The sequence below is a fragment of the Ochotona princeps genome, chromosome 29 (assembly GCF_030435755.1).
Source record: "Ochotona princeps isolate mOchPri1 chromosome 29, mOchPri1.hap1, whole genome shotgun sequence".
In the NCBI taxonomy this organism is placed as follows: Eukaryota; Metazoa; Chordata; class Mammalia; order Lagomorpha; family Ochotonidae; genus Ochotona; species Ochotona princeps.
Window position 1 is genome coordinate 13,782,242 of NC_080860.1, and position 27,029 is coordinate 13,809,270.

The following is a 27,029-nucleotide window of genomic DNA, read 5'->3' on the forward strand; positions in this document are numbered from 1 at the left end:
GCCAGTGACAGAGGAAGTAGGTCACATGCCTGCTCCCCTCAATGGGTGACTTGCCCTCCAGTAAGCAGTGTGGACCCTGAGGCTCAGGTGGACCTCCTGGGTGGCCATCCCCACAGGCCACACATCCTCACACAGGGAGATTAAGCACAGAGCACCCGAGAGAACCCATGCTGCCCTGTGGGCTCCTCCCACAACCATGAGTGGAGCAACCCTTCTGAGTTCTGCGAGTCCCCAGATCAAGTCATCAAACCTGAATGTGGCCGGGGAGGTAACAGAGTAGTTCAGCCGTGCTTGCCACGGACCTGCCTTCCAGTTCTTCCCACCTGTCCCCGGTCCACGTGACAAGGGTCACGATGCAGAACAATCTACTCAGAGGCACAGAATGACGCACAGACAGTTGAGACTGTGTTCATTTTTATTCAAATAATTCCCCTCCCGCTCCACTTCCCCCCAACCCCTTCCCGGGGAACTGGGCAGAACCAAAGAGGGTCCCAAGAAAGCCTCATATATTAAATTTTTAAATAGATTCTCTGAGTTTTCCAAGTCGGGGTCAACAGCTGAGAGGCACAGGCGGTGGGCCTTGTTGGAGCAAACAAAGCCACCGAGGCAGTCCTGGGAATTAAGGAAGATGGCGAGTCTGTTTCTTTAAAAAAACAAAACAAAACAAAATAAAACAAACAAACAAAACCAGTTCTTGAGGTTTGGGGGTGAAATTAGAAAATACCTAAGTTTCAAAGAGGACTGCTTCCACACTCGGCTCTCCACCCTAGACGGGGTTCTAAGGTGCAGCGTTCAGTGATTCGGCTTTTTTGCAAACATATGCAAATACATTCCTCATTAAGCAGTCCTGTTTTCGGGCGATTAACAGCAAGCAATATGCTTGGATTAGAGGTCTGATTCCCACTCGAATGCAGTTTCTGGTCTTCTTGGCGACAAAGCCATTTGCAGAGATCTGGAGGTGGAGAGAAAGAGCCAGTGAGGCCCGGAGTAGCGATTCTGAAATAGAGCATTTTATATTTATCCGAGTGATGGCAGATGCATGCGCAAGAAGCGGGACAGCTTTATAGAGGCACCCCGGACGGCCAGAGAGAACTTGCATGTGCCAAGAGGCCTCAAGCTCCTGCCCGCATCTCTCTCCACCTGCAGCCACCCGAACCCAGAGACAGACATTTCCCGTTTATAACCAGCAAGTGACAGCGACCACATACACAGGCACATGGTCAAGGCTAACAGATTCCCAGAGGCCAGGCTGGGAAGGACTGTCATTTGTTGGAGGCTGAGTCCGTGATGGGGGACTAACTAAAGCACCGTGGCATGTGCTGTCTCATTTAAACAGTAAAGCAGGGGCTGCACCATTTTTTTTCCCCTGAGTGAAGGGAACAGAGGGTGAGGAAGTTCCCCAGGCCGGGGTCCCTCCTTTCCTTTGGAATGAAACAGAGCTCTGGGATCTTAGCCCAGCTCAACATGGAAAGCCTGATGAGCCCTCCAGGAACTCCGGAGCCTGCTGATGATCCAAACGGAAGGCAGGAGACTGAACACGGAGTCGAGGCCAGCAGTTCCATTCCAACCAGGTCAGGAAGAGTGCAGGTGGGTGCTTGTCTCCCCAGAGGTCTCCTTCTTTCCCTCCTATTTCTTTGAGCCTGATAAAGAGGCTGGGGGACACTCAGGAGGGAGGTCATTCCTAGAGACCTTAGCGCCACAGCCTGAGACCACAGGAGAATCCAGCTCACTTCATCTCATGACCACATTCTGGGGTGAGCATCGAGGCATCGCCATTCCTGACATGGGGCCAACAGAGGCTGGGAGAGGTCAACCGTGGAGTCCTCAAACCCTTGAATTCCACACCTCAAAAGCCCTTTCCTTATCGCTTAGCAAAATACAGCAGCACTCCAAAAAGTGCACGGGAAAACAGAATTAAAAAGCAAGTTTATTTTGAGGGGTCGACACTGTCATGTAGTAGCCTAAGCCTTAGCTTGTGGGGCTGGCACCCCATACGGGCACAAGTTCAAGTCCTGGCTGCTCCAGTTCCAATCGAATTCCCTGTTAATGTGCTTGGGAAAGCGGGGAAAGATGGCCCAAGTCCTCGGGACCCTGCACCCACATGGGAGACGTGGAAGCAGTTCCTGGCTCCTGGCTTCAGATCGGCCCAGCCCCAGCCATTATGGCCTTTTGGAAAATGAACCAGCGGATGGAGGAACTTTAACAAAAACCCCTTAGTAAAATACAACAGCACTCCAAAAAGGTGCATGGAAAAATGGAGTTAGAAGATGTAGTTGATTTTTCTGAAAGACTTACTTTGAAATCTATGCACAGGTTTTTCAAAATATGCCTTTTCTACAAACTTTTGGAAGCCTCACATATGCATGAATTTGAATTTTGTTTTCTTTTGGAGAGAGACAGAAAAGAGATCTTTTACCGACTGGTTCACTTTTCCAAATGATGACAATGTCAGGGTCTGGGCCAGGTCAAAACCAGGGGTCCAGGACTCCGTCTGGGTCTCCCAGGCTGGGTGGCCGCAAGTACCCACCCACTTGAACCATCACCCACTGCCTCCTGGGGGTGTGTACAAGCAGAGAGCTGGAGTCAGGCAGGGCCAAGAATCAACCCCAGGCACCACCCTCTGGGAAGCAAGCGATCTTAGTTGCTTCGCCCAAATGCTGGCTCCCCACTCATTCATTCCAGCTCTCCATGAACTTTTTGAAGCCTCTCTGTATGCAACCCATTACTGACAACAGACTGCAGGGGAGCTGGTTCTCAGGGTTGGGGAGGGGGTAGGGGATGGGGGGCACAGCTTCTGCCACTTGGTGGCCGTGCAGCCCTGAGCAAGTCAAGGCCCTCATTCTGCGCTTTGCTTTTTCTCCTTGCTAAGACGGGGAATTGTGTCCACCTGCCTTCCAGGGACGCTGAGGGTTCCAGGAGTAACACACGGGAGGCCCTGGTCCTGTGCCCGGAGGTTATTTTTAGCACAGGACTTCTCGTGACTATTATTAGAATAATTAATTGCTTTGGGCCGAACCCCACAGAGGTCATTTAGCGAAGGCCGCCTGGCACATTGCATTCTATGCGAGAACGACTTGACAGAATTCTCTCCCATCACAGGGCTCCTGCCTGCGCCCCTTCCTGTATGTCACACAAACCTCTGGCGGGTTCGACTTAGCTCCCTGCTCACATTGCTGGTCCACCGCCAGGAGTCTAAGCTTCTGTTCTATAAATAGCTGGCCCAGCCTGTCACTATGGAAACCTCTGATGGAGCGGGGCTGGGGGGCAGATCGGTCCACCTGGGTGGACACTTCTTCCTGGGGAGCCTCTGAAAGGACAAGTGTTTGGAAACAGGGGGTTCTGAGGCTTGGCGGGAGCCCCCAGCAAGGTCTGTGGGCCTACCTGGAATCAAGAGCTTCCTAGGTGACTGGAGGTGCTGTTCTGGTTCACCTGAAAAAGACAACAGGCAGAGGAAGAGGTCACGGCCAGGTGGCGGATGCCCCCGAGGACCCCCACAGCATCAGATCAGGTGCACGCACTCAGCGCTCATGCCAGGTGCCAAGTACTGGGTGGTCAGCAGCAGCTGCCCAGCCCTGCTTCATCCATTCTGGGTGTGGTGAGAGCCCATCCAGTACACATGTGGACAATCGAGGCGATATGGCGGGGGGCTGTGAGGGACTGGCAGCGTTAGGGATGCCTCCCTCACGGAGGTCACGTGACAGGGAGGCTGCAGTGTTATACAAAGCATCCGCTCTTCCTCGCAGGCCCCTGGCCCACAGCTCCTCAACACCTTGGAAATCTCCAAGTGGACTGGAGTGTCTGTTGCCAGGCCGCTGAGGTGTCTGTGGGCTGGGAGCCCCTGCAGAGGGTCAGGGTCAGGGGAGAAGGAGGATGGGTCAGAATTGGGTCAGAAGTACCCCGGCAGGATTCCAGGGTGGCAACTTGGAGCCACACACCACCCACATCTTCGTTCTTTGAAAGATCTATTTATTTGAAAGAGCAACAGAGAAAAGAGTTTTTCCATCCATTGTTCACTCCCCCAAGGGCTCCAAAAGCCAGCTTTAGGCCAGGCTCTCCACTGGGGCCTCCATATGGTGGCATCTGCTACTCCTGCGCGTCAGCAGGGAGCCAGACTGGAAGCAGAGCAGCTGGGACTTGCACTGATACAGGGACGCAGGCATTGCAAGCAGTGCCTTAACCCACTGTGCCACAAAACTCTAGCCCCCCTCACATCACTTCTTCGTTACCCTCTGAGGGAAGGCAGAGGGGCTGGAGGCTGAGTTCAATCCATCATGTCCACATTAAGCCCTAAGTCACAGGGTCTGGCACACTTCTGGGCTGGGGAGCACAGAGGTACTTGGTTGGCTAGCCCACTGAGGAGGGCATGGGAAGTCTGTGCCCACCCCCTGACACACCTCACCCTAGGCACCTGTCCCGTCCACTCGGCTGCTCCTCAGTCAGTACTCTTTCTAGCAGACAGGCAATAGCCAGCAGGGTGTTTTCCAGAGAATTCTCAAGCCAGAGGGCAGAATAGTGGGTGGTCCTGGCACCAGCCCCTGCAGCTGGCACTGGAAGTGGGGTTGGCGCTAACCCTGGGAGTTGGTGTTAGATCAAAATGGAACCTGCGAATGCCCAGTTGATGGGCAGCCAATCCAGGAACTGGTGGCTAATGTTGGAAAACAGCCCGCGTGCCAAGGATGAAGACAAGGCCAGGCACACGGAGGTCTGGGTGGGACAGCATCTCTGGCAGTGGCAGGAGCAAGGACTTGGAAAGGGGGTGGCGAGCCGGAGCCCAGGCAGGGGAACCTGCGCATCCACGTCCATTCCAATTCTCAGGTATGAACGGCTCTGTTCTACCTCCTTAATCCTTTCGGGTGGGGGACTGTTTTGATCTCACTGTAACCGTGCTGGATGGCTAATGCATGGGCCAGCTCTGACTTAACCCTGCTGCCAGGTTTTGCACAGTTCTGCATGACTTCACCTGCCCAGTGAATGTGGAAAGCAGGGCTTGGATGGCATTTACAGGGCGGTTTCCCCGAGGGCAGGCACGTGCCATTCCCATCATGCTCTGCTCCCGAGTCAGCTAAAACAGCTTGTTTATGCCACACCCGCGGGGCACTGGGAACTGGCATGATCCTTTTGTAAGAAAATTTGAGCCTTGTGGCTCAAGAGTCTTCCAAAGATTCCAGAGAACTTCCACCCTCCAGAGCCACTCCTAAAGAAGGTATTCTGTGGGCTCAGCATGGTAGCCTAGAGGCTAAAGCCCTCACCTTGCATGTGCTGGGATTCCAAATGGGTGCAGGTTGTAATCCTGGAGGCCCCACTTCCCATCCAGCTCCCTGCTTGTTGCCTGGAAAAGCAGTTGAGCACAGCCCAAAGCCTTGGGACCCTGCACCTGCGTGGGAAACCCAGAAGAAGCTCCTGGCTCCTGATTAGCTTAGCTCCGACTGTTGTGGCCACTTGGGGAGTGAATCAGCAGAGAGAAGATCTTCCTGTCTCTCCTCCTGTATGTATGTCTGACTTTCCAATAAAAATAAAATAATTCTCTTTTTCTCTCTCTGTTTTTTTATAAGGGTATTCTGCGGGCATGACTCCACAGACCTCTGCTCAAAGAGGGACAGCTGACGACCTGACGTGATTCGGGACACTGCCAAGATTGGAAGGGGTCGTAGGAAAGCAGGTGCACATCACAGAACACTCTGCGGCTATCTGCAGTGCTAACCACAGAACCCAATAAAGAAACAAAGCAGTTAATACAAGGGCATTGCAACGGATGCAGAAACTCAAGGTCAAGTGGATAAAAAAAGGCACCATACCACACGGAAGAATTTAAGCTTGCGGATAGATCCTCTCACCCCGATTTTTCTTCATTGTTGTGTGTGTGGTTTTTTTTTAATGATTTATTTGTGTATTTATTTGGAAGGCAGAACAATATAGACGGACAGAGCTAGCTTTTATCTCCTGACCCACTTCCCAGATGACTGCCACAGTCAGGTCTGCAGCCCAGCCAGGGCTCCTATGTCAGTGGCACGAACTCAAGTTCTTGAGCCACGACTCACTGCCTTCCCAGGAGCATCAGCAGGGAGCTGGATCAGAAACAAGCAGCCAAGACTCTTTAACCGGAGCTGTGCTACGGAATGCTGGAGTCATCCGCGGCAGCTTAACACGCTCTGCCACAAGGCCAGCCCTAACACTATTTTTTTTTTAGAACAAATAATATGTCACATTTCCTGAATTTGACCATTTACCTGGGGACTGAGCCCCTTTTTGTTTTGCCAAATAAACACACACACACACGAACTCAGACTGCTCAATTCAGCATCACCCCTTGAGTTAACAGACTGAGGGTATCTGAAAGCTCAGAGGACAATCTCAATGTTGGCAGAGGGGAATCCACGCTGAAGGCTGGTAAGGGAGTGTCCCAGTCCTGACAGTGACATGCAGCCAGGTCAGGCCTGAGATGCTAGGGAGGCACTGACCACCATGGGGGACACACGCGGTAATGCAGGTATGTATGTGTGTGTGTGCATGGAGGCATCGCACGACCTGCATGCCGCTTACTTTTTAGAATATGGAGAACTGACATTAATCTGGGTGTGGAAACTGCTGCTTTGCAATAAAACTGAACTCAAGGCTAAAGACGGAAAGCATCCAGCACATCTGTGCAAGTGCAACTGAGCCCAGAGCCACGGTGCAGGTGCAGGACAGTTCAGGCAGAAGGGCCACCGGGACCCACAGAGACCTTACGGCCCCACCCCCACCATGGGTGGCCCATACCCACACACCTTACGCCCCCGCCCCCACCATGGGTGGCCCAGACCCACAGAGACCTTACAGCCCCGCCCCCACCATGGGTGGCCCAGACCCACAGAGACCTTACGGCCCCGCCCCCACCAGGGGTGGCCCATACCCACAGAGACCTTACGGCCCCGCCCCCACCATGGGTGGCCCAGACCTACAGACCTTACGGCCCCGCCCCCACCATGGGTGGCCCAGACCCACAGAGACCTTACGGCCCCGCCCCCACCAGGGGTGGCCCATACCCACAGAGACCTTACGGCACCGCCCCCACCATGGGTGGCCCAGACCCACAGAGACCTTACAGCCCCGCCCCCACCATGGGTGGCCCAGACCCACAGAGACCTTACGGCCCCGCCCCCACCATGGGTGGCCCAGACCCACAGACCTTACGCCCCCACCCCCACCATGGGTGGCCCAGACCCACAGACCTTACGCCCCCGCCCCCACCATGGGTGGCCCAGACCCACAGACCTTACGCCCCCGCCCCCACCATGGGTGGCCCAGACCCACAGAGACCTTACAGCCCCGCCCCCACCATGGGTGGCCCAGACCCACAGAGACCTTACGGCCCCGCCCCCGCCCCCACCCCGCCAGTCTGGGAGCTGGGCACAGGGTCAGCCAGAAGCCAGAAGTGAACTGTCAGGATGTGCACCCAGCTCGCGACCTTGCCACGACAGGCCAATTGCAGAACCCCCCCTGAGGTTTCTAACCTGAAAATATCCTTTCAGATGGGCTGGTGTCTTGTAGTCCCCTTTCAAGACCTAGGAAATAGAGAAGAAATATCACCATGTGGAAGCAATCAAAAACCAAAATACCCCGAAACACACACACATACATTTGTTTATTTCTCTACTCTTTCACCTTCCCAGCCCTCCATCCTGTATGTTTGATATATCCATTCATCACCCATTTAAAATCAATGCATCCACTTTTCTGTCTCTCCATCCACCCATCCATCTACCCATCCATCCACCTTCCTACCCATCCATCCATCCACCTACCCATCCATCCACCCATTCACCTACCTACCCATTCACCTATCCATCCATCCATCCATCCATCCATCCACCCACACACCTACCCATCCATCCATCCATCCATCCATCCATCCATCCGCCCACCCATGCTTCTTTCTCTTTCCAGCTACCCATTATCTGCTGAGCTCCTATATTCCAGACATTGCAGGTTTATTTGAAATTCCTGTTCTCCTGGAGCCTCCTTAAAGTGGACATCAGACAGAACGCAAGTGACAACAAATTCAAAGAGCACATCAAATTGCAGGAGGTGTCATGAAAAGAGTGAAATACAGGGTTGGCCAGGGGGCTTCCTCAGAGCTCAAAAGGGCCTGGGGAACAGCCGTCCTTGGGTCTGAGCCCTGAATGACCAGGAAGACCAGTCAGGTGAAGCTGAGAACGAAACAGGACATCCCAGGCTTTCCCATGCCTTCTCAGCACGGAAGGCACCAGTGTCTGCTGCTGTCCAATTGAGTTGGAATGTGAACCGATCAGGGAATTCACATTTTCTAGTAGCCAGATGAAAAAGAGTAACAGGAGGGGGCCAGTGCTGTGGAATAGTAACTTAAGCCTCCACTTGCCACACCGACATCCCATATGGTTGCTAGTTTAAGTCCCGGCTGCTCTAATTCCGATCCAGCTCCAGACAAATGGCCTGGGAAGGCAGCGGAGGATGACTCAAGGCCTTGGACCCCTGCATGCAGTGGAAACACCAAAGAACCTTCTAGCTCTTGGCTTTGGACCGGCCCATTTAGGGTAAACCAACAGATGAAAGGCTTTCTCCTTGTCTCTCCTCTTTCTGTAACTCTGCCTTTCATGTAAAAATAAATAAAACTTAAAACCCCAAACCACACACACACACACACACATGCTCACTCACACGCCCCCCCCGTGAATCAAGGAACTTGAATTTGCGGGAAACACACACTGTGAAAAAGAAACAAGGTGTCAGGTACCGCCTGGGACTCTAGGAGCCCCCAGGCAAGAAACCTCTCAGGGAGGATTTAGAGACCTCTTGTTCTTAAAAAGAAACAGAACAAGCTCCAAAGATTTATCTAACACACAGCATCAGGCCTCACACTGGGCGCCTCCGGCCCCTAATCCAGCAAGGGCTGGCAGCAGAGGCCAGAGTGCCGCTGTTTCTGAAAAGCAAAAAGGGTTGAACTTCAGTTCATCCCACAATCCTCTTCTTAATCTATTGTTATGATTATCTTAGGCAAAATAATATCTTGTCTGTTCATGTTGTTTTTTAACAACTTCTCATTTTCACTGGAGCAGCACAGACACACAGAGATAAACAGAAAGAGATCGTCCAGCGTTTGTTTCACTCCCCAAGTGCCCGCAAGAACCAAGGCTGGGCCGGGCTATAACCATGAGCTGCAAAATTCCATCTGCGCCTCGCATGGGGGTGACAGGGACCCGCAGGACTTGAGCTGTCATCAGCTGCTTCCCAAGATACACATCAGCAGGAAGTTGGGTGAGCAGCCCAGAGGCAAAACTGGTGCTCCAATATGCAACAGGGGCATTTTACGTGGCATTTGAACCTGTATGCCAAAAGCCCTCCCCGTTTTTTGGCTTATGTTGTTTTGAACTGACACACAATGTTTGTAGAAGTTAATGGGGTATAGCCATATTTCAAGTTAATTACTAGAAGCATGGCATATGCACAAAGTACAGAAAGCACGTAAGATGGTGAAGAACCACTGCTATATTAAAGATGAATAGGATAAAGTCAGGAATAAATATTTATAATAAATATGAACCACAGCCCCAGTTATGAATGGGCACACCGCCAGCGTGGCTGGGTATACTTGCCGGATTCCAGAATATTTCCGGAAACAAAATGTGGCCAGAATCCGCTGTCATGCGTGTGAGGCAACACGTGACTCCCGCAGCCTGGCACAGCCCCCCCCCCCACCCCTCCAGGGCCAGGAAACTGTCAAGCAGAGGGATTAGTGCGATTGGTGGAGAAGTAGCAAGGGCTCAAGAGCAGCAGCCAGAGACCTCCTGCAGCCAACTCAGAGAACCGGCTACTTCCTCAAATCAGCACCAGCTTGGAAATGCTGAGCCGAGCTTACACCAAGACCCTGGGGCTTCGTGAGGTCAGTGCTGCGAGGGTCCCTTTTTGCAGACGTTAACTGACTTAGTGCCATGAAGGGAGCCAGAATCCAGCACCCAAAGGAAACCAGAAGTACATAAACCAGACCATGAACTTGGGAGCCGTCCTTTCATCCTGTGCAGCAGCCTACAGGCACACTTCAAAAATATCATTAGCACCTGCACTTGGGACAAAGGGAAAAGAGATTCAGACAGCTCCAAGCTCAGTCACATCTGCTAAAGAAAACAGCAAACCTCACAGGTCATCCAGGTTATTGACAGCTTATTGATGGGTGCCCATGAGTTGGTGAGAATTTAAGGTGCTTTGCAGACAGAAACAAGAAACAGTAGGAAATAGGAGAAAGAAGATATGAGTACACACATGGGCCTACTCTGAGAGGCCATAGGGTATTAGAGGCAAGGTTACCAGCTGGCTCTGAGCTTCCTTGTAGCCCAAGCGAAAATGGAAACCCAAGCATGTCTGTCATGTCAGGGAAACGCGATGCCCGGACAGAGACTCCCCCTCGGCTCGGGGCCCCAGGCCCGAGAGCTGGGTTTCCCGTGGACAGGCGTTCACACTCACCCGGTGCGTGTTGTTGATGACGATGGGGTCGGGGTTGCCATAGTTGGGTGGGTTCGCGTAGGGGTCATAGCCGAGCCGAGCCAGCATGGGGGCGATCTGGGCCATGTCCCTCACCACGTCCCCGGGGATGTGGCCGGTCCACTTGGACAGCGCCTCCAGGTTCACGGGCTTGATGACCTGGTCGGTAGAACGCTCGATCCTGGGGAAGAGAGGAAAGCGTGGGTGGAGGTAGGGGCCAGGTCCACATGGCACATGGGTGGGCATGCTGCTTGGCCGTGCTGGAAGGGGCAGCAGGAGAGGTTGGCAGGAACCGACCATGCCACTGCGGCGGAGTTCTAGCCTTGTCACAGCTCCCCGCTATGTACCCCACAAAACCGGAGGAAAGTACCAGCAATGCACATTGCAGGGGCACAGTTCCATTTCCTAGAGTCACTTGTGAGGCATATGACTAATACACACACTTTGACCTTGAAACAAATCATGAGGGACCAGGGACAGGTACGGCTGAAGTCGCCACTTGTTACACGCACGTCGCAAACAGAGGTATCTGCTTCAAGTCCTGGTTTATTTTGTGCTTCCCATTCAGCTTCCTGTTAAATGCAACATGGAGATGACAGAGGATGGGCCATGCACCTGGGTCCCTGCCACCCACAGGGGAGACCCACACAGAGTCCCTCGCCCCTGGTGCCAGCCTGGGCCGGCCTCAGTCATTTGCAGGCTCTGGGCGGTGAGCCAGCAGAACGGCAGATCCCTCTGTACCTCTTTCTCTCTCAAATAAATCTTTTTTTTTTTTCTTTTCTTTAAGTAAAACACTAAAGGTAAGGCTGAAAAAATCTTGTAGTCACACTCCCAATCTGTCATTTTTGCACGGGCTTCCAGTCTAGACACTCTGGAACAACCCCTTTCAATCCTTTCTTTGGGTTCTAAATAGCAGGTGCAGACTCGGGAGCTAAATTGCCCGGTTTCAGACTGCCAGCTGGACCAACACCCTCTGCGTGGTCCGGGGAGAGTTCTTTCACATCGCTAACCTCAGTCTCTTCACCTACAACAGGAGTGACAGCAGCACCTCCCTCACTGGGCTGTTCAAAAGACTCCATGAGTTCGTCCAAGGGAAGCGTTTAGCAGAGTGGGTGGCTTCCGGTAAGTCACATGCCCACAACTGAAGCATCTACAGTTTTGCTTGCAGCTTTGAAAACAGAAATTGTATCCTGTCTGTAGTACTGTCAAGACTTTGTTCTTTGATCAACTGTGTAGTACTTCCATTTCTACCACTTGATCACTCCAACTCTAATCCAGGGATGTGGTGGGCTTGCAGGTGGGGACACCCTGGGATTGAGAATATACTTCCAGATGCTTCCATCCCAGCTGACGGAAGTCTCTGAGGATGTGGGAAGAAGATGGGAACAGGCCTGGGAGAGAGGCGAAGTGGGGAAGGTAAGAGAGCTCACATTGGTGGGAAGCGCATGTCTTGGGGGGTCGCGGGCCCAGATCTAAATCACCACTCTAGGCAGTGTGCCTAAAAATCACAAATGATGGGCATGGCTTCTGCCAAGACCTGTGTGTCTCCCAGAGTTTACAGTGTGAAAACAACACGGACACCTCGCAGAATGTGAATAGGAGTATGCCCACCGATACACATCAGTCATACTAGAAATAACCAGTGTCCACCAATAGGGGGTGCTAAAGAGAACAGGGGAATCGGTGCGGTGGGATAGGACACAGCCGCACACCATTACAGCCCAGGGGAGTGTTGGGTACCAGGCCCCGGGGGACACACAGCTTCAGAAGCCTTGGTTCACTGGGACTCAGCTTAATCAGCATGCACTACCAAATGTCCAGCTGGTCAGAGCTCAGAAACTGGGTGGGCGCTACAAGCTGTCAGTCCTTCCTTACCTGTGTACGACCCTTACTTCTCTCTAACAAAGATGTATGCATGCCCTGGGTGGATCTGATGTTTGTCATGATGATCTGTGACGATCCAAGCTCCCACTCCCACTGGCCAGCGCAACTGCCATGAGCTGTATCATGTTTGAGGTTCAGGGCTGGAGCTGTGGTTGCAGATATGTTACATTGGCACCTGTGATGCCTACATCCCATAGGTTCAAGTCCTGGCTGCCCCACTTTCCATCCAGCCCCCTGCTAATGACCTAAGAAAACAGTGGAGGAAGGTTCTAAGTGCTTGGGCCCCTGCACCACCCACATGGGAAAGTCAGGCAGAGCCTTGGACTCTGGCCTTCGGCTGGGCACAGTCCTGGCTGTTGTGGCTGTGTGGTGAATGAAGCAGTGGATGGAAGGTCTGACTCTCTCTCTCTCCATCTCAGCAACTCTGCTTGCCAATAAATAATCTTTTTCCGTTTTAATGAGCATGAAAATGATAATTTTAAAAATAGCATCCAAGGGGCCTGGCACAGTGGCCTGGCGGCTTAAGCCCTTGCCTTGAATGCCCCGGGGTGCCATATGGGTGCCGGTTCAAATCTTGGCAGCCCCACTTCCCATCCAGCTCCCTGCTTGTGGCCTGGGAAAGCAATTGAGGACGGCCCAAAGCCTTGGGTTCCTACGCCCGCGTGGGAGACCTGGAGGAAGTTCCTGGCTCCTGGCTTCGGATCAGCACAGCATCGGCCATTGTGGTCACTTGGGGAGTGAACCATCGGATGAAAGATCTTCCTCTCTGTCTCTCCTCCTCTCTGTATATCTGACTTTGCAAAAGAAAAATTAATAAATCTTTAAAAAAATTAAAATAAATTAAAATAGCATCCAAGATGAATACACAGATGCCCGTAGATCATCCTAAGTTACAGAGCAGGAAATAAAAGCACAGATAAGTTGGGGCATATGCTTGGGTCCCACAGCTCTGCAGTGGTAGACCTGGGGTTGGAACCCAGATAGCCTGATTCCCGAGCCTGTGGTCTCGCCTTCCCGTCCACCTGCCACTGCTTTACTACCAAACACCTGCAAAGGCTATGACTCAAAAAAAGTGACCAAGGGCAGGTGCGATGACTCAACTGGTACATCCTCTGTCTTCAAGTGCCAGGACCCCATATGTTCGCCGGTTCATGTCCTAGCCGCTCCACTTCCTATCTAGCTCCCCGCATGTGGCCTTTGCAACAAGGCCACTGCTGCACATCCAGCAGTAGAGGATGGCCCAAAGTCTTGGGACCCTGAATCCATGTGGGAGATGCAGAAGAAGCCCCTGGCTCCTGGCTTTGGCTCAGCTCTGTTCTGGCCATTGCAGCCATTTGGGGGAGTGGATTAATGGATGAAAGATCGTTGTCTCTCCTCTCTCTATAAAATCTGCATTCATAATAAAAATGAAATCTTTTTAAAAAGAAAAACAAAGACCAGCGAGGGTTCCCATGTGTTTAGATAATCAAATTGGGCAGTCGGGAGGTGCAGTGACTTAATTCAATGTCCCAGAGCTGCCAGGCAGGCCCTGGAGGGTTTCAAGGCCCTGCAGCTAACCACCACCCCCTTTCTCGGGTCTCCCTGGCTCCAGCAGAGGAGGCATGGGGGCTCAGGCAGGTAGCGTGACTTAGCACAGGCGGCACAGCTGAGAGGCAGAGTGGGGGTCGGGGGAAGAGCACTCACTTGGACAGGGAGACACCCCCGGGCTTGCCGATGAGCTCTTCGTGGTGCAGGACAGCATCGCTCCAGGCGATGCCCAGGAAGTCCAGGATGAGCTTGAGGGAGCGCCTGGGGTGCAGCACCAGCTGCTCATAGTACACGGGCAGGCATTTGTCCCTGCCCACCTCCAGGCACTGCGCGTACATCACCTCAATGGCTTTGTTCCACTTGGTGAGGCAGTCGCGGTAGCTGCTCAGGTCAAAGCCCGCGATGGTGACCTTGCGCGTGATCATGGAGTGCACCGAGGCGCGGCCATCCCGCACCATCAACAGGAACTTGGAATTGGGGAACAGGCGCGACAGGTAAACGGACGACTTGAGCGTGAAGGGGTCCTTGTTGCACAGCACACGTGCCGGCTCACCGTGCTTGGCAATCACCTCCAGGATGAAGGCCTGCATGGCGGCGTCCAGCACCTCGTCCGTCACGCCCGCTTCGTCCAGCCGCAGTTTCTCCCGGCCGGACTTAGACCAGGCCTGGCGCATAGCCAGCACGCGGGGGATGATGCGGGTCTCCTCGCCACAGCGCACCTCTGGGTGCGCGTCCAGCATGGCGCGCATGAGCGTGGTGCCGCTGCGCGGGACGCCACCCACGAAGATGAGCGGCATGGCCTTGCCATAGCGGTACTCCACGTGGTCAGCACCCACCAGCACCAGCTCCTCCTGCTCAGGCCGCATGGCCCGCCGGGGGCTCCGAGGGCCCCCCAGCACCGCACGGCACTCCAGCACCTGCTGTCCCAGCTGCACGGCCAGCACCAGGGCCAGGGCGCAGCCGGCTGCCAGCAGCGCCCTCCGCACGGACAGGCGCATGCTGGGCCGGGAACGCGGCAGGCTGGGCCTGGGGGCCCGTTTCAGCGACGTGTCAGCCGGCGGCCGGTAGTGCTCACATCTGGGGAGAGAAAGAGACATGCGTGATCAGGGAGGCCGGTAAGCTGGAGGTCTTGACAAGCCCAGAAAAGCAGAGGTGCCTAGGCAAGCATTTAGGAACACAGTGCAATTCATGAGCACTTGGCTACAGGCTTTGACATTGAACTGAGCCCTTGACTCACCTTAATTCATAGGAACAGCTGCAGTAACACCGAGGGGTCCTACCATTATTTCTCCCCCAAAGAACTCTGGGGCCGTGCAGCCGAGTCCTATTCTTACTCCCTGGCCAGGTCCTTAACCTCTCCCTATCCTTGTGGGATGCATGTTGGACACAAGGGTTGGTTAAGTCTCTGATTGGGATGCCCAGGTCCCATAATGGAGGGCCTGGGTTCCAGTTCCAGGTCTGCTCCCAATACCAGCGTCCTGCCAGCATGCAGCCTGGCAGACAACACTGCTGTGGCCTGACCCTGTTCCCAGCTGCTGCAGGCATTCGGGGGATGAGCCAGAGGGTGGAAGATCTGTTTGTCTTTGCAATAAATAAATTAAAAACAAGCAAACAAAAACAATTCAGCGCCTCAGCTATCTCCCCGGATCATTACAAAATTTAGACAGAGAACAACAATCCACTGGAATTCAAGGATCAATGGGTAGGAGACAGTCAAGTGGAGAAAGACATTCCTGGAAGAGCAAACAGCCAGTTCAAGGGCCCAGGCAGGAAGGACCCAGCACGACCGGGCATCTCCAGCGACTTGTGCCGGAAGCAAGCGGGGAGAAGGCAGTGAGCGTTCCTCTTCGGACAGGACGTACACCGGAAAAACACGTGTTCACCAGAAAAGCCAGTGTGCAGCTGCGCAGGGGAAGCCGCGGCCCCACGGCACTTCCTGTCCTGCCACTTGGGAGGAGTTGGCTTGCCCCCTTCCCCTTCTCAGCCACACTTTCCCCGGCTGAAGAGCAGGGGTGCACCCACGGACATGGAAGGGGGTGCCTGTCAAAGAAAAGTGTAAGTCACTTCCACTTCTCACCCCCACCCCCAGCTTTCTGTCTTTCTCTAGGCATCTGAGAATAGCAGGGGTCTGTTCCTAGAGAAATGTGGCCTGTTGTCATTGTGTTTACAAGATTGGGGGTTCAGGGCCCAGCTCAATTGGCTAATCCTCTCCCTGCAAGTGCAGGGATCCCATATGGGCACTGGTACATGTCCCAGCTGCTCCATTCTTATCCAGCTCCCTGCTTATGGCCTGAGTAAGCAGTCAGGGACGGCCCAAAGCCTTGAGACCCTGCACCCATGTAGGAGACATGGAAGAAACTCCGGGCTCCGGGCTTCAGATTGGCTCAGCTCTGGCTGTTGCAGCCATTTGGGGAGTGAACCAGTGAACGGAAGATCTTTCTTTCTGAATCTCCTCTCTGTATATCTGCCTTTCCAATTAAAAAAAAAATTATTTTTTATTAGAAGGCAGACTTTATAGAGAGAAGGAAAAACAGAAAGATCTTCCATTCATTGGTTCACTCCCCAAGTGGCCGCAATGGCTGGAGCTGAGACGACCCAAAGCCAGGAGCCAGGAGCTTCTTCTGGGTCTTCCATGTGGGTGCAGGGTCCCAAGGCTTTGTACCATCCTCTACTGCTTTCCCAGCCCATAAGCAGGGAGCTGGATGAGAAATGGAGCAGCTGGGACTAGAACTGGTACCCACATGGGATTTTGGCTTTTGCAAGCCAAGGACTTTAGCCACTAGGCTACCGCACTGGGCCCAGAAATAAACCTTAAAAAAAGGTTAGGGGGTTCATGGCTGGCATGGTAGTGTAGCAGATTAAGCTGCCTCCTAAAGCACCGGCATCTCATATGGGTACCAGTTCAAATCCTGGCTGCTCCACTCTGGAAACCCAGCTCCCTGATAATGCTCTTGTAAAAGCAGTAGGTGATGACCCAAGTGCTTGAGTTCCTGCACCCACACAGGCATCCCAGATGGAGTTCCTGGCTTCCACTTTAGCCTGACTGAGCCCTGGCTGCTGTGGCCATTTGGGGAGTGGAACCAACAGAGAGAAGATGTCTGTTTTTTCCTTTCCCCCTCCCTCTGTGTACCTTTGCCATTCAGAAACGTAAATGTTTGGGGAATAAAAAGAATCCAGAAAGACTGGGGGTTCACTGGGATCCTGAATTCCAGAGTTCCTGCAGGTGGTAATGTGAGGCCACTCAGAAATCCCTCCAGAGTGGCCAGCCCGGGGCAGGGCGGACAGGGCAGGGCAGGGCAGGACGGGGCAGGACAGGACAGGGCAGGGCAGGACGGGGCAGGACAGGACAGGGCAGGGCAGGACAGGGCAGGACAGGGCAGGGCAGGGCAGGGCAGGGTGACAGACAGTGAAGTCCCACAGGTGAGAGCAAAGAACAGGCTGACACCCATAGACAAGAGGAAGCTAGGGATTCACACAGCACACGGGGCAAGATGCCAGGCACCCCGAGTACGAGGTGACACCCCAGCAGGAGGAGAAGCAGCAGGTCCCAGCTCAGTGCTCTGAGCGTGCTCTGTACCCCCAACACCTTGACGATGCTTAGTCAGCATCTTGCATTTGGAAACCCCATGTTCCAGTCCCACCTCTGCCACTTGCCGGCTGGTGGGACTTGACCGGACAAAGGGCCGAAGCAACTCTCACGTGAGGTGCTGAGCAAGCTCGGCCAAAACAAGCCACAAGAGTTCTGTGGGCTAGGTTCTGGCTGGTGGCTGCAGTCTGCACGGTGGGGCTGGACAAGTGCCCTGGCACCTCGGGGGACCCAGCCAGCCTCCTCTATCTGACTCCCAGAAGAACTGTCCAGTCAGTCCCTCGCAGGACTGTGGCTGAGCCCTGTTTCCGGGCAGCAGGGAAGCCAAGGGACCTGCTGTGTGTGCACTTACCTCCCCTGGGGACCGTCATCGTGGGGCTCCAGCCTGTGCACCTGCTTACCAGGGCTGTGTGCCGGCAGAGCCCTGCAGAGGCAAGAGAGGCTGCGTCAGGATGGGGGCAGAGAGGGTGCCCAGGGCATCTGGAAGTGACATTTCGGAGTGCTGGGGGGGGGGAGATGAGGCAGTTGGGGTTTGCATTTGCCTGCTCCCACAGGCTCTTGACCCAGCCAAAGCAAATTGAATCTCAGTGTAAGCTCTGCTGTCCGAGAGAGCCCTTGGGGCTCTTGGCCTCAATGCCTTGAACTTGAAGAAAAGCAACTACAACAGCCTAAGCGACAAAAAGTTATCACACCATCTGTGGCTGCTGGGGACGGTCGATCAGGCTGTGCACTGTACAACTCCAAAGGGCATCACATCCCCAGGCCATGAGGAAGATGGACACCCCCTTAAGTTGGACAATGTCCTGCCACCACCATCCAGCGCTGACCCAATTCCTACTGTGAGAACACCTCAGGTCACCAGGACCCCAGTAAGAGGGACACCTCGGTGTTCCTGGATGTTACAGCTGAGGACCCTCGTCACCAGGAGGAGCAGGAAGAAGAGGAGCAACTGACCCAAGGAGATGACAGAACCAGTTGTGTCATCCAGATTTGCAGCTCGAGACAGGGATGAGGTCGGGTCCGTCATGGGGCCTGGCACAAGGCCGGAGCCCGGTTGCGGGGAAGCAAGGCAGGCCCCACAGCTCTGGGGGAGGTGTGCATGCATCCTAGTGCCATGTGCTGCCTACAGTGGGGAGGCCAGCGAGTCCAAGACTCCCCCAACCCCTTCACAGATGGGACAACAGAGGCCCATGGCCGATAGGCTCACACACGGAGTCTCAGTTTAGCTCTGCTCTTGCCCCCTATACTGCTGTAGGGTGCAGGGGCGCTTTCCAAGGCAACCCTGGAGTGGGAGAAGTCTGGACTCTTGAAAGGGTCCTCAAAACAGTTCCTGGAAACATGGACATCAGGGCTGGTGCCGTGCCATAGTAGGCTGAGACTCCCCTTGGGACGCTGGCATCCCATACGGGCGCTGGATCATGTCCTGGTTGCTCCACTTCCAATCCAGCATCCTGCTAATGTCCCTGGGAAGGCAGCAGAGGCTGGACCAAGTGCTTAGGCCCTGTACGCATGTGGGAGACCTGGAGGGGGCTCCTGGCTTTGAATCGGCTTAGTTCCAGCCTTGGCAGCATTTGGGGAGTGAACCGGAAGATGGAGGATTCTGTTTTTCCTTCTCTCTGTAACTCTGCCTTTCAAATAAAAATAAATCTTAAAAAAAAATCATGAATCCCAAAGATGAGTTATTTTGATGTAAACAAAATAAAACCTTGAAATCCATACAGTCTTTTCCTAATATACATTTTCATTTAAGATTTATTTTATTTTTATTGCAAAGTCACATATACAGAGGGGAGGAGAGACAGAAAGATCTTCTGTCCGCTGATTCACTCCCCAGGTGACTGCAATGGCCAGAGCTGAGCCAATCTGAAGCCAGGAGCCAGAAGCTTCTTCTGGGTCTCCCATTGCGGGTGCAGGGTCCCAAGGCTTTGGGTTTTCCTTGATCGCTTACTCAGGCCACAAACAGGGAACTGGATGGAAAGTGAGGCTACTGAGATTAGAACCTGCACCCATATGAGATCCCGGTATGTGCAAGGCAAGGACTTTAACCACTAGGATGCCTCGTCGGGCCCTAATATACATTTTTCATGAACTTTCTGAACACTCCGTCCTAGGCATGGATTTTTCTTTTTTCACCAAAGAAATAGCGTTGAATTTCATTTTCCATAACCATCTTGAAATCCCTTCATCTAGACCATTGCTCTTTGGAGCCTCAGTTTTCCTATTCCTATTCTGTAAAATGGGCTACTTACTGGGCGAAGAAATCTCAGCTGTTACTGCTCCGTGTGCCATGGCCCTAAGCTGTTGTCTATACCTCCTCCCTCCCTTCCTACTAGCTCATCCCTCACCTCCACAATGTCTTCTACTCCCCGGAACAGCAGCCTGTTCATTCCCTTCCAGTCTCAGACCCAGAGGGGCAGCGCTCCAGGGTAACCATGGCAACCTCTCCTCCTGCATCACACCCACCCCTCGCCCAGGGTCAGTGCTCCAGGGGCGCGGGCAGTTGCTGAATCTAGGCCTTCCCTCTGGGAACAAAGTGAACCCATTTGTGCCAGGGGCCTTGATGCTCTCCCGGGAGCAGCCTGGCTCCAGCCCAGCTGCCCTCGGGCAGCCCTTGAGATGCCAGCCGAGCCCAGGAGGCCTGCCAGCTGGGTGGCTCCCATGTTCAGGGGCCTGGTCCTCTCCTTTCAGGGAACACAGATTCTTTCTGGGCACGAGGAGGACCATCAGGTTCTCGGTCACTGCTATGTGTCCAGCGCCCAGCCCCCAGCTTGCAGCCATGCATAACTACTTGGGCCCAAATTAAGCAAAATGAAATAAAACTTAAAAGGCTGGCTTCCCTTTCTCTCCAGCCAAATGTCAACTTACTGGTACCCGAGGGTGGCCGGTGGCTACCCTCCCAGTACCCCGTGTCCTGGCACAGATCTAGGATCTAGGACTGAGGTGGACGAACAATGGCCCCTGGACTAGATCCCAGCCCCAGCCTGCTTTCACAAGGCCCCTGAGCTGGCAAGCAGCCTTCCACACGCACGGACAAGACACCTACAAACTCACCCAGCCTTGGGGTAAAGATAATGCAAAACAGAATGGGAGTGACAGGCAATACGTGTAGGCCTTTTTCTTCTTGCCAGGATTCCCTAGGCCGCACAGCGTTAACGACCTCATGAGCAGGCGACACTGTGTAAGGTGTGAGATGCAGTCTAGACTTAACTTAGAACAACCAGAAAGGCTGAGTGCGCACTGCACCCTACGGGGCTGAAGAACAACCTGGGCGTCCACAGACGGGGGGCGGCGGGGGGAAGGGACATCTGCAAATGATCTGAGGCTCTAGCCCCTGGGGTCACTGAGGCACAACCGGGCATCCGCCGCCACAGCTATACCTGACCCACAACATCTGTGGAACTCTTGGGACATTGCCAACAGCTGGCTGACTGCTGCCCCAGAGTACGGTATGACTTAGGGGACAGATCTGAGGCTGGGAAGGAGCTCACAGGTCCTTTTTTCTTTCTTGTAGAAGGAAGGCAGAAGGAATAGCACTCCCTGTTTAATGAAGCACCCCTGTTTATTTAACATCAAATGGAGCACTCCCCAGCAACCAGAGCTAAAGGGTTGGCATGGTGGGACAGGGGATGAGGCTACAGTTTATGATGCTCCCGTGTTGGAGCATGGGTTCAGGCCCAGGCTGCTCCACTTCCGATCCAGTTCCCTGGCTGGTGTGCCTGGGAAAGCAGCGGAAGATGGCCCAGGTGTTTGGGCCCTTAGAGCCACATGGGAGACCCAGAAGCTCCTGGCTTCATACTGGCCTAGAACTGGTTGTTGGAGGCATTTGAGGCGTGAACCAGGAGATGGAAGAGCTCTGTCTCTCCACCTCTTTTTCTTTTTTTTTTTTTTTTTGGTACTTTTTCAAATCAATAAATAAAAGTAAAAGAGAAAGAGACCAACCCATCAACCAAGCACAGGAAATGGACGAGCTGCTCTCACGTGGCAGGTGAGGCTTTTCTCCTCTACCCACAGTGTCCTTCTCTCCGATAAGGTCATCAAGTGACTGGTTGCCAGGCAGGGAAGGGGCCCAGACCATTTTGGTCCAAACTCAGGCTGCACCAGTTCCCAGCTGTGTGGCCTTGGCAAGTGACAGAAACTCTTTGAGCCCCAGTTCCCGCATCCATGAACTAAGGATACTGGCAACACGCCCTAGGAGGCTCCCATGGGGTGGTTGGGCCCTGGATCTGGAGCTGGAGAGCCAGGGAGCAGCCTGGCAGGATCAGAGGAGACACAGGAGCTTGTCGGGCATGCAGCCACCACCACCGCCACTCAGGGGCCTGCTCTACTTCCAGCAGAACCCAGCAGGAAGGGCCTTCTTGGGCTTCTTTCAAGCTCGGACTGATGAAGTCATTAGTAGCAACTGCAATGACTTGTGAGCGCAAAAGCCAGTTTGCCAGCATCCGGGATGCTTTCGTTGGCATAGAGTCGTGTGGCCTGGAAGGTGGGGGTACAGCAGTGGCTTCCCTTTTTCCTTCACCCATGAGCTACCCTGAAGGGCGACAGGAGGAGAGGAGAGGAGAGGAGAGGAGAGGAGAGGAGAGGAGAGGAGAGGAGAGGAGAGGAGAGGAGAGGAGAGGAGACCCCCGTGTCCCCTGATCCAGACTCACGCATCTCACAAAGGTTTCCTGAGCACCCACCACATGCCGGGTACTGTTGAAGCTCCTGAGCGGACACTTCAGTAGGCGACAAGGCCACCAGCGCATGTGAGGACTTCGAGGGATAAAAGCTTACAGAGACAGGTGCCGGACTTCCATGGTGGGAGAGGTGACAATGACAGCGAGACCACACCACTCCAGCCGCCAACTCATCTGAACTCATTATCTGCATTTCTTCATGCCCAGGAGATCCAGATGTTGCCATGGAAAAAGCGGTTGGTGAGATGGGGAGGAGGGCAGGGCAGAGGGGAGCTGGCAGCACGCAAAGCTGGCCAGGGAAGCCCCCGGCCATGACCCACTGCCCCAGCTCAACCCCAGTTCTCCCTCTCCATGGGAACCAACTGCCTCCCAAACATTCTATTGCCATGGCTGCCCCAAGCACCCCAGGCAGAGTTGGGGAGTCCGCAGCTCGCTCTCTCTCTCTGTTCCTTCCAAGAGCGAGAGATAAAGGGTCAGTCAGTCTGAACACTGCATGGATACCAAGCAGCTCGCAGAGAGGTCTGGGAGGGCAGGTGGGCAGGCTGGCACGCTGAATATGCAAGCTTATACCGAACACTCGCTGCTTGCCTCACACTAAGGTTTTCACACCTGTCGTAGCATGCTGTGCCTTACACCCCTGCCTTCACCTCCAGCCCCCATCCCAGCAGACGCCCCTCCCCCCTGCCACCCTGCCATCAACTGTCCATTTACTGGCACTCAGAGGGGGCAGGCAACCTGTCCAAGGCCACAGCCTCTGACCCTACACCCAGGCCTCGTCTTTGCCCTGTTTCACACCTTCCCTCTTGGAGGCTCAGTTCAGCCAGGGGTGGGCGAGGGATAAGGCTGGAGGTCACACCCAGGTTCCCTCGCTCTGGGGTGGTGGTTCCTGGCTCCCTCTGGAATCACTGCTGTCCAAAACCTCAGTGTGTTCCTCTGAGAAATGGGAGCTAACACCTGGAACAAGAGGCAGCAAAAGAAACTTTCTAACTTCCACTAACACGTGTGCCCCCTCCCAAAAAAAAGTAAGTATTGAATATCATGGTCAAGGTCATCATGGAAGGAACATACGACAAGGAACGCGTGGTCAGGGGAGGTGGGGTCTGGAGGTGCTTGTTTTCCTTATACCTGTCTCCCACACACTGCATTTTACCATCATTGTTGGGGTTAACCAAAGCTTCCTTCTCCACAGCTCCGTGGCCCAGTGGCCTCCGTTCTGAGCACTTAAGTCTGGCTGTGATGGGGGGCAAAAGTAGCCACAGACAACAAGGATGAATGTGCACACAGCTGGGCTCCAGCAAGCCTATTTACAAACGCTGGCATAGAGTGCGAACTGTCCCACCTCGTGACATGCACCCTGAGACGACGCTCCAGGCACACTGGGCCTCTGGGGCACCCTGGGCAAATCTGCAAAAATGCAAATGCACGCAAGGCAGGTGGAAGCCTCATGGGGATTTTAGTATTGAGGCTCTGCGCTCAGATGGGCCAGCGGGGAACACACAGGTGGCCAGCTTTGGAGAGCACAAGAAAAAAACTGACCATGCCAGGAAACAGCTGACTAAAAATTAAAAGCAACAGGGTTGCTGCCATGGTGTAGCCGGCTAACCCTCTGTATGCAGTGCAGGCATCCTCTAGGGGCACCGGCCATGTCCTGGCTGCTCCCTTTCTGACCCAGCTCCCTGCTAATGCACCTGGGAAAGCAGTCCCCTGCATCCACGCAACAGACATGGAAGAAGCTCCTAGATCCTGATCGGCTCAGCTTTGGCTGTTGTGGCCATTTGGGGGAAGATTTCTCTGTGTCACCTTCTCCCTTTGTAGCTCTGCCTGTCAAATAAAATATAAGAGCAGCAGCTCACATACGCACGTGGCACCATCCAGCATCTTCTCTGTGGTCCGAGGGAGAGGTGGGTGTGGGCCTAGCCCCTTCTCTACACCTTTAGCTCTAGCAATGACCCTAGAGGCTGGGTGCCATTATCAGCTCCATTTTACGGAATGGAAAAGCTGAGGCTGGGAAGAGGGAAGTGTTTCGTTGGTCACCCAGTAAGGAAGTGGCTGAGCCTGAGCAGGAACCCAAGTCAGTCTGACGCCAGGAGCTCTGGCTCTCACCCACTTCCCCACATCCCCAGCCCGCCCCAGGCACAGTGTTGGGGAAAAGCTCCCTGCACTGCCATGCTGCTGCGACTCCCTGCTGTGCCCCAGCGACTCCCTGCTGTGCCCCAGCGACTCCCTGCTGTGCCCCAGCACCTAGCACAGCCCTGCTCTGGGCTTCCTGTGAACACACAGGGTGGGAGGGCCTCCCTTGCCTGGGGAAGGTTGTAAACAGGAAACAGCCAGGGTGACCCTGTAGGAGCTGGGGCTTCCCGTACCCCTACCCCCCACATACACAGGAACCCCGGCTCCACTCAGGCTGCGAAACTGTCAAGAGTTGCATGACTGAACACTGGAATACGAGTCCCACAACCCAATTGGAGTTCCAATTCCACTGACAGCCCTAGGCAGCTGGGCGATGTTGCTGGCAGTTACCGCATACCCTGTACCATGCTTTTGGCATCTCTTTCACAGGATGGTAACCCGTAGGCGCTTCTGAACAAAACAACAGATCTGTGAGCTGGTGAGTGCCTGCCAACTTTTTCAGGTGGTGCTGAACGGGAACTAAAATGTGCTATAAAAAGATGCGAGGCGGCTGCTGGTGGCCGAGGACGCTGCCGCCGCCGCTGCTGTCGCTTACCACCCACGCTCACACCCGGGGAGAATGGCGCATGAGGTTCCCATCCAAATCCCTGGGTCCTTGAATGTGGCCTGGGTCCCTTAATCCACAACCTCTGTCCGGCCTCTGGGGACACCAAGGTGACAGTCCTTGGGGGGGGAGGAGAGGGCAGGTAAGCAGAAGCAGGCTAAGGAATTGTCAGCAGAAAAGCGTGCTGGTGTACTTGGGAGCGTGGTGAAGAGGCTCCCCCTTTATAAAAAATCAAAGGAAGATGAGGGCCTTACTATGTCCTGATAACTTGTTTCCTTGTTACCTTGCTTTAATGTAATACCGTGCATTCTTTCTCTCTCTCTCTCTGATTTATTTCAAAAGCAGTGAGAGAGAGAGAGACAGAGAGACAGAGAGACAGAGATGGAGAGACATTCCATTTGCGGGCTCACTCCCCAAATGGCCACACTGGCAAGCGGCTGAGACTACTCGTGGCTGTGGAGCCCCAAGCACTTGGGTCTTCCTTTGCTACTCTGCCAGGAACATCAGCAAGCAGCTGGAGAGGAAGTGGAGCAATCGGGATTAGAACTGGTACCCATATAGGATGCCGGCGCCTCAGGCAGCAGCTTTACCTGTCTTGCCACAGCGCTGGCTCCATAGTATAATCTCATCCTTGCATGTTTTCTTATAAATGAAAACACGGCAGGAATATCAAACGGCAGCAGAAATGCCATCACCAATGACCAAGATCAACTCTTCTGGATCTGAAACCTGTGAAGTGTGATCTATCTAGCCGCTTCTGCCTGACTTTAGTAGCCCTGGGAGGTTGTAGAGAGCAGAGTTCTTCCAATGTTCTGGCTCAAGCTCCCTGTCTGTGGCCTAGAGGCCGTCAGCTGGTCCATTGTCTGTACCGTCCATTTCACCCCCGAGAGAAAGCACTGCACATGGCTGCTGGAGTACTTCGGTTCTTCTACGTTCCGGTGTATGTGTGACTATTCCTCTTGCTAGGTTTCTGGCTTAACACAGAATGACTACAAGAGAAGCAAGTCTTCTATCCCCACTGGCACGGCACATGACCTTGGAAGTTTTAGCTCAGGACTGTGGTGTGTGCACTAGGGGCGGGAGAGTGACCTTGGCCATGGACACTGGGTATGTGGCCTTGGCGGCGGGGGGCTGGGGAGGAGGGGAAGCAGTTCAGCCTAACAGCTGTAGGGGAGCGGGGGATTTATGGGGGGTGGACGGAGTTATGCGTTAATGTGGGTGTGCACCTGCTTCTGCCCCTGACCCCAAGCACTGTCATGTCCGCTGAGGCCCAGTTCCCTCATCCATGAAATAGGTTCAACAGATTCTTCTTTGGAATATATATTCATTTTCCAAACGTTTTCATGTTTAATTCTGTGTAACAATGGGGCACACAGTGATCATTCTATACATGTGTGTAATGTAGAATCACCAATCAGATGAGGGTAATTTGCTTCTCAACCACCTCCTCAATCATTTCTTTGTGCAGGACATACAGCCCTCTTTGGGGACAGGTGTCTATCCCAGGGTGAAGATGCCAGTGTCCCGTCAGAATATCTGGGTTCTACACCCCAAGATAGGAGAGAGTGGCCTCCATGCCCAGCTGCACCTGCTCTCCATCTGGGACTGAGTTTCCCACGCCTTCCGGTGCCCTGTACCGCAGCCCAGCTCAAGAGCTAGAAGCTCCCTTGATTTGCTGCCTTCATGCTGTTGGACTCCACTGCAGGTGCTCACCGCTAAAGTTTTAGCAGTTGCAGGCAGCATCCGTCTCTGAGACTGCCAAGGGAGGATCATGACAGTGTCGCTATGCCCTGACGCTGAGAGATGGGCTGGACTGGCACAGGCAGGTGCTTGAAGGAGCCACGCCATGTGCATGCCCCACCCCTCCGGGATTTAGCTGGTACAGGTGGCCTTGTATGAGGAGGTCCTTCACTTCCCTGAGTTCTGGGTCCCACCCGAAAAGGGAACTGCTGAGTCCAGACTGTTCAGAGGGTTCCAGACACCCAAAACACCCTTACAGATCGGACAGCACCCTATCCAGCGACCCCCATCCCAAAATCCCCAGGAGAAGCGAGTGGTGGGCCACGCCCTAGTCTGGCTGTACCCATCAGGATCACGTGTCTCAGCAAGTTCCTGCAGGCAGGTGTGTCTCCCA

At 54.0% G+C, this 27,029-nt stretch overlaps 1 protein-coding gene across 3 annotated transcripts in view; it reads right to left on the minus strand.

Moving 5' to 3' along the window:
* Positions 1 to 397: 397 nt before the first annotated feature.
* Positions 398 to 27,029, minus strand: part of TPST2 (tyrosylprotein sulfotransferase 2) — a 43,714-nt gene continuing 17,082 nt past the window's right edge. The window contains exons 1-7 of one of the 3 annotated variants that reach the window (XM_058656434.1): positions 22,259 to 22,489; positions 17,841 to 17,912; positions 14,059 to 14,979; positions 10,474 to 10,672; positions 7,491 to 7,541; positions 3,382 to 3,429; positions 398 to 952 (exon numbers count right to left, since the gene is read on the minus strand). In XM_058656434.1, coding sequence (XP_058512417.1) covers positions 3,388 to 3,429; positions 7,491 to 7,541; positions 10,474 to 10,672; positions 14,059 to 14,979; positions 17,841 to 17,912; positions 22,259 to 22,335 — 1,362 coding nt within the window. In that variant the 5' untranslated portion in view covers positions 22,336 to 22,489 and the 3' untranslated portion in view covers positions 398 to 952; positions 3,382 to 3,387. Of the gene's footprint in view, positions 953 to 3,381; positions 3,430 to 7,490; positions 7,542 to 10,473; positions 10,673 to 14,058; positions 14,980 to 17,840; positions 17,913 to 22,258; positions 22,490 to 27,029 lie in introns of those variants that run through there. The other 2 variants (XM_058656435.1, XM_004591945.4) reach the window with 2 other exon arrangements.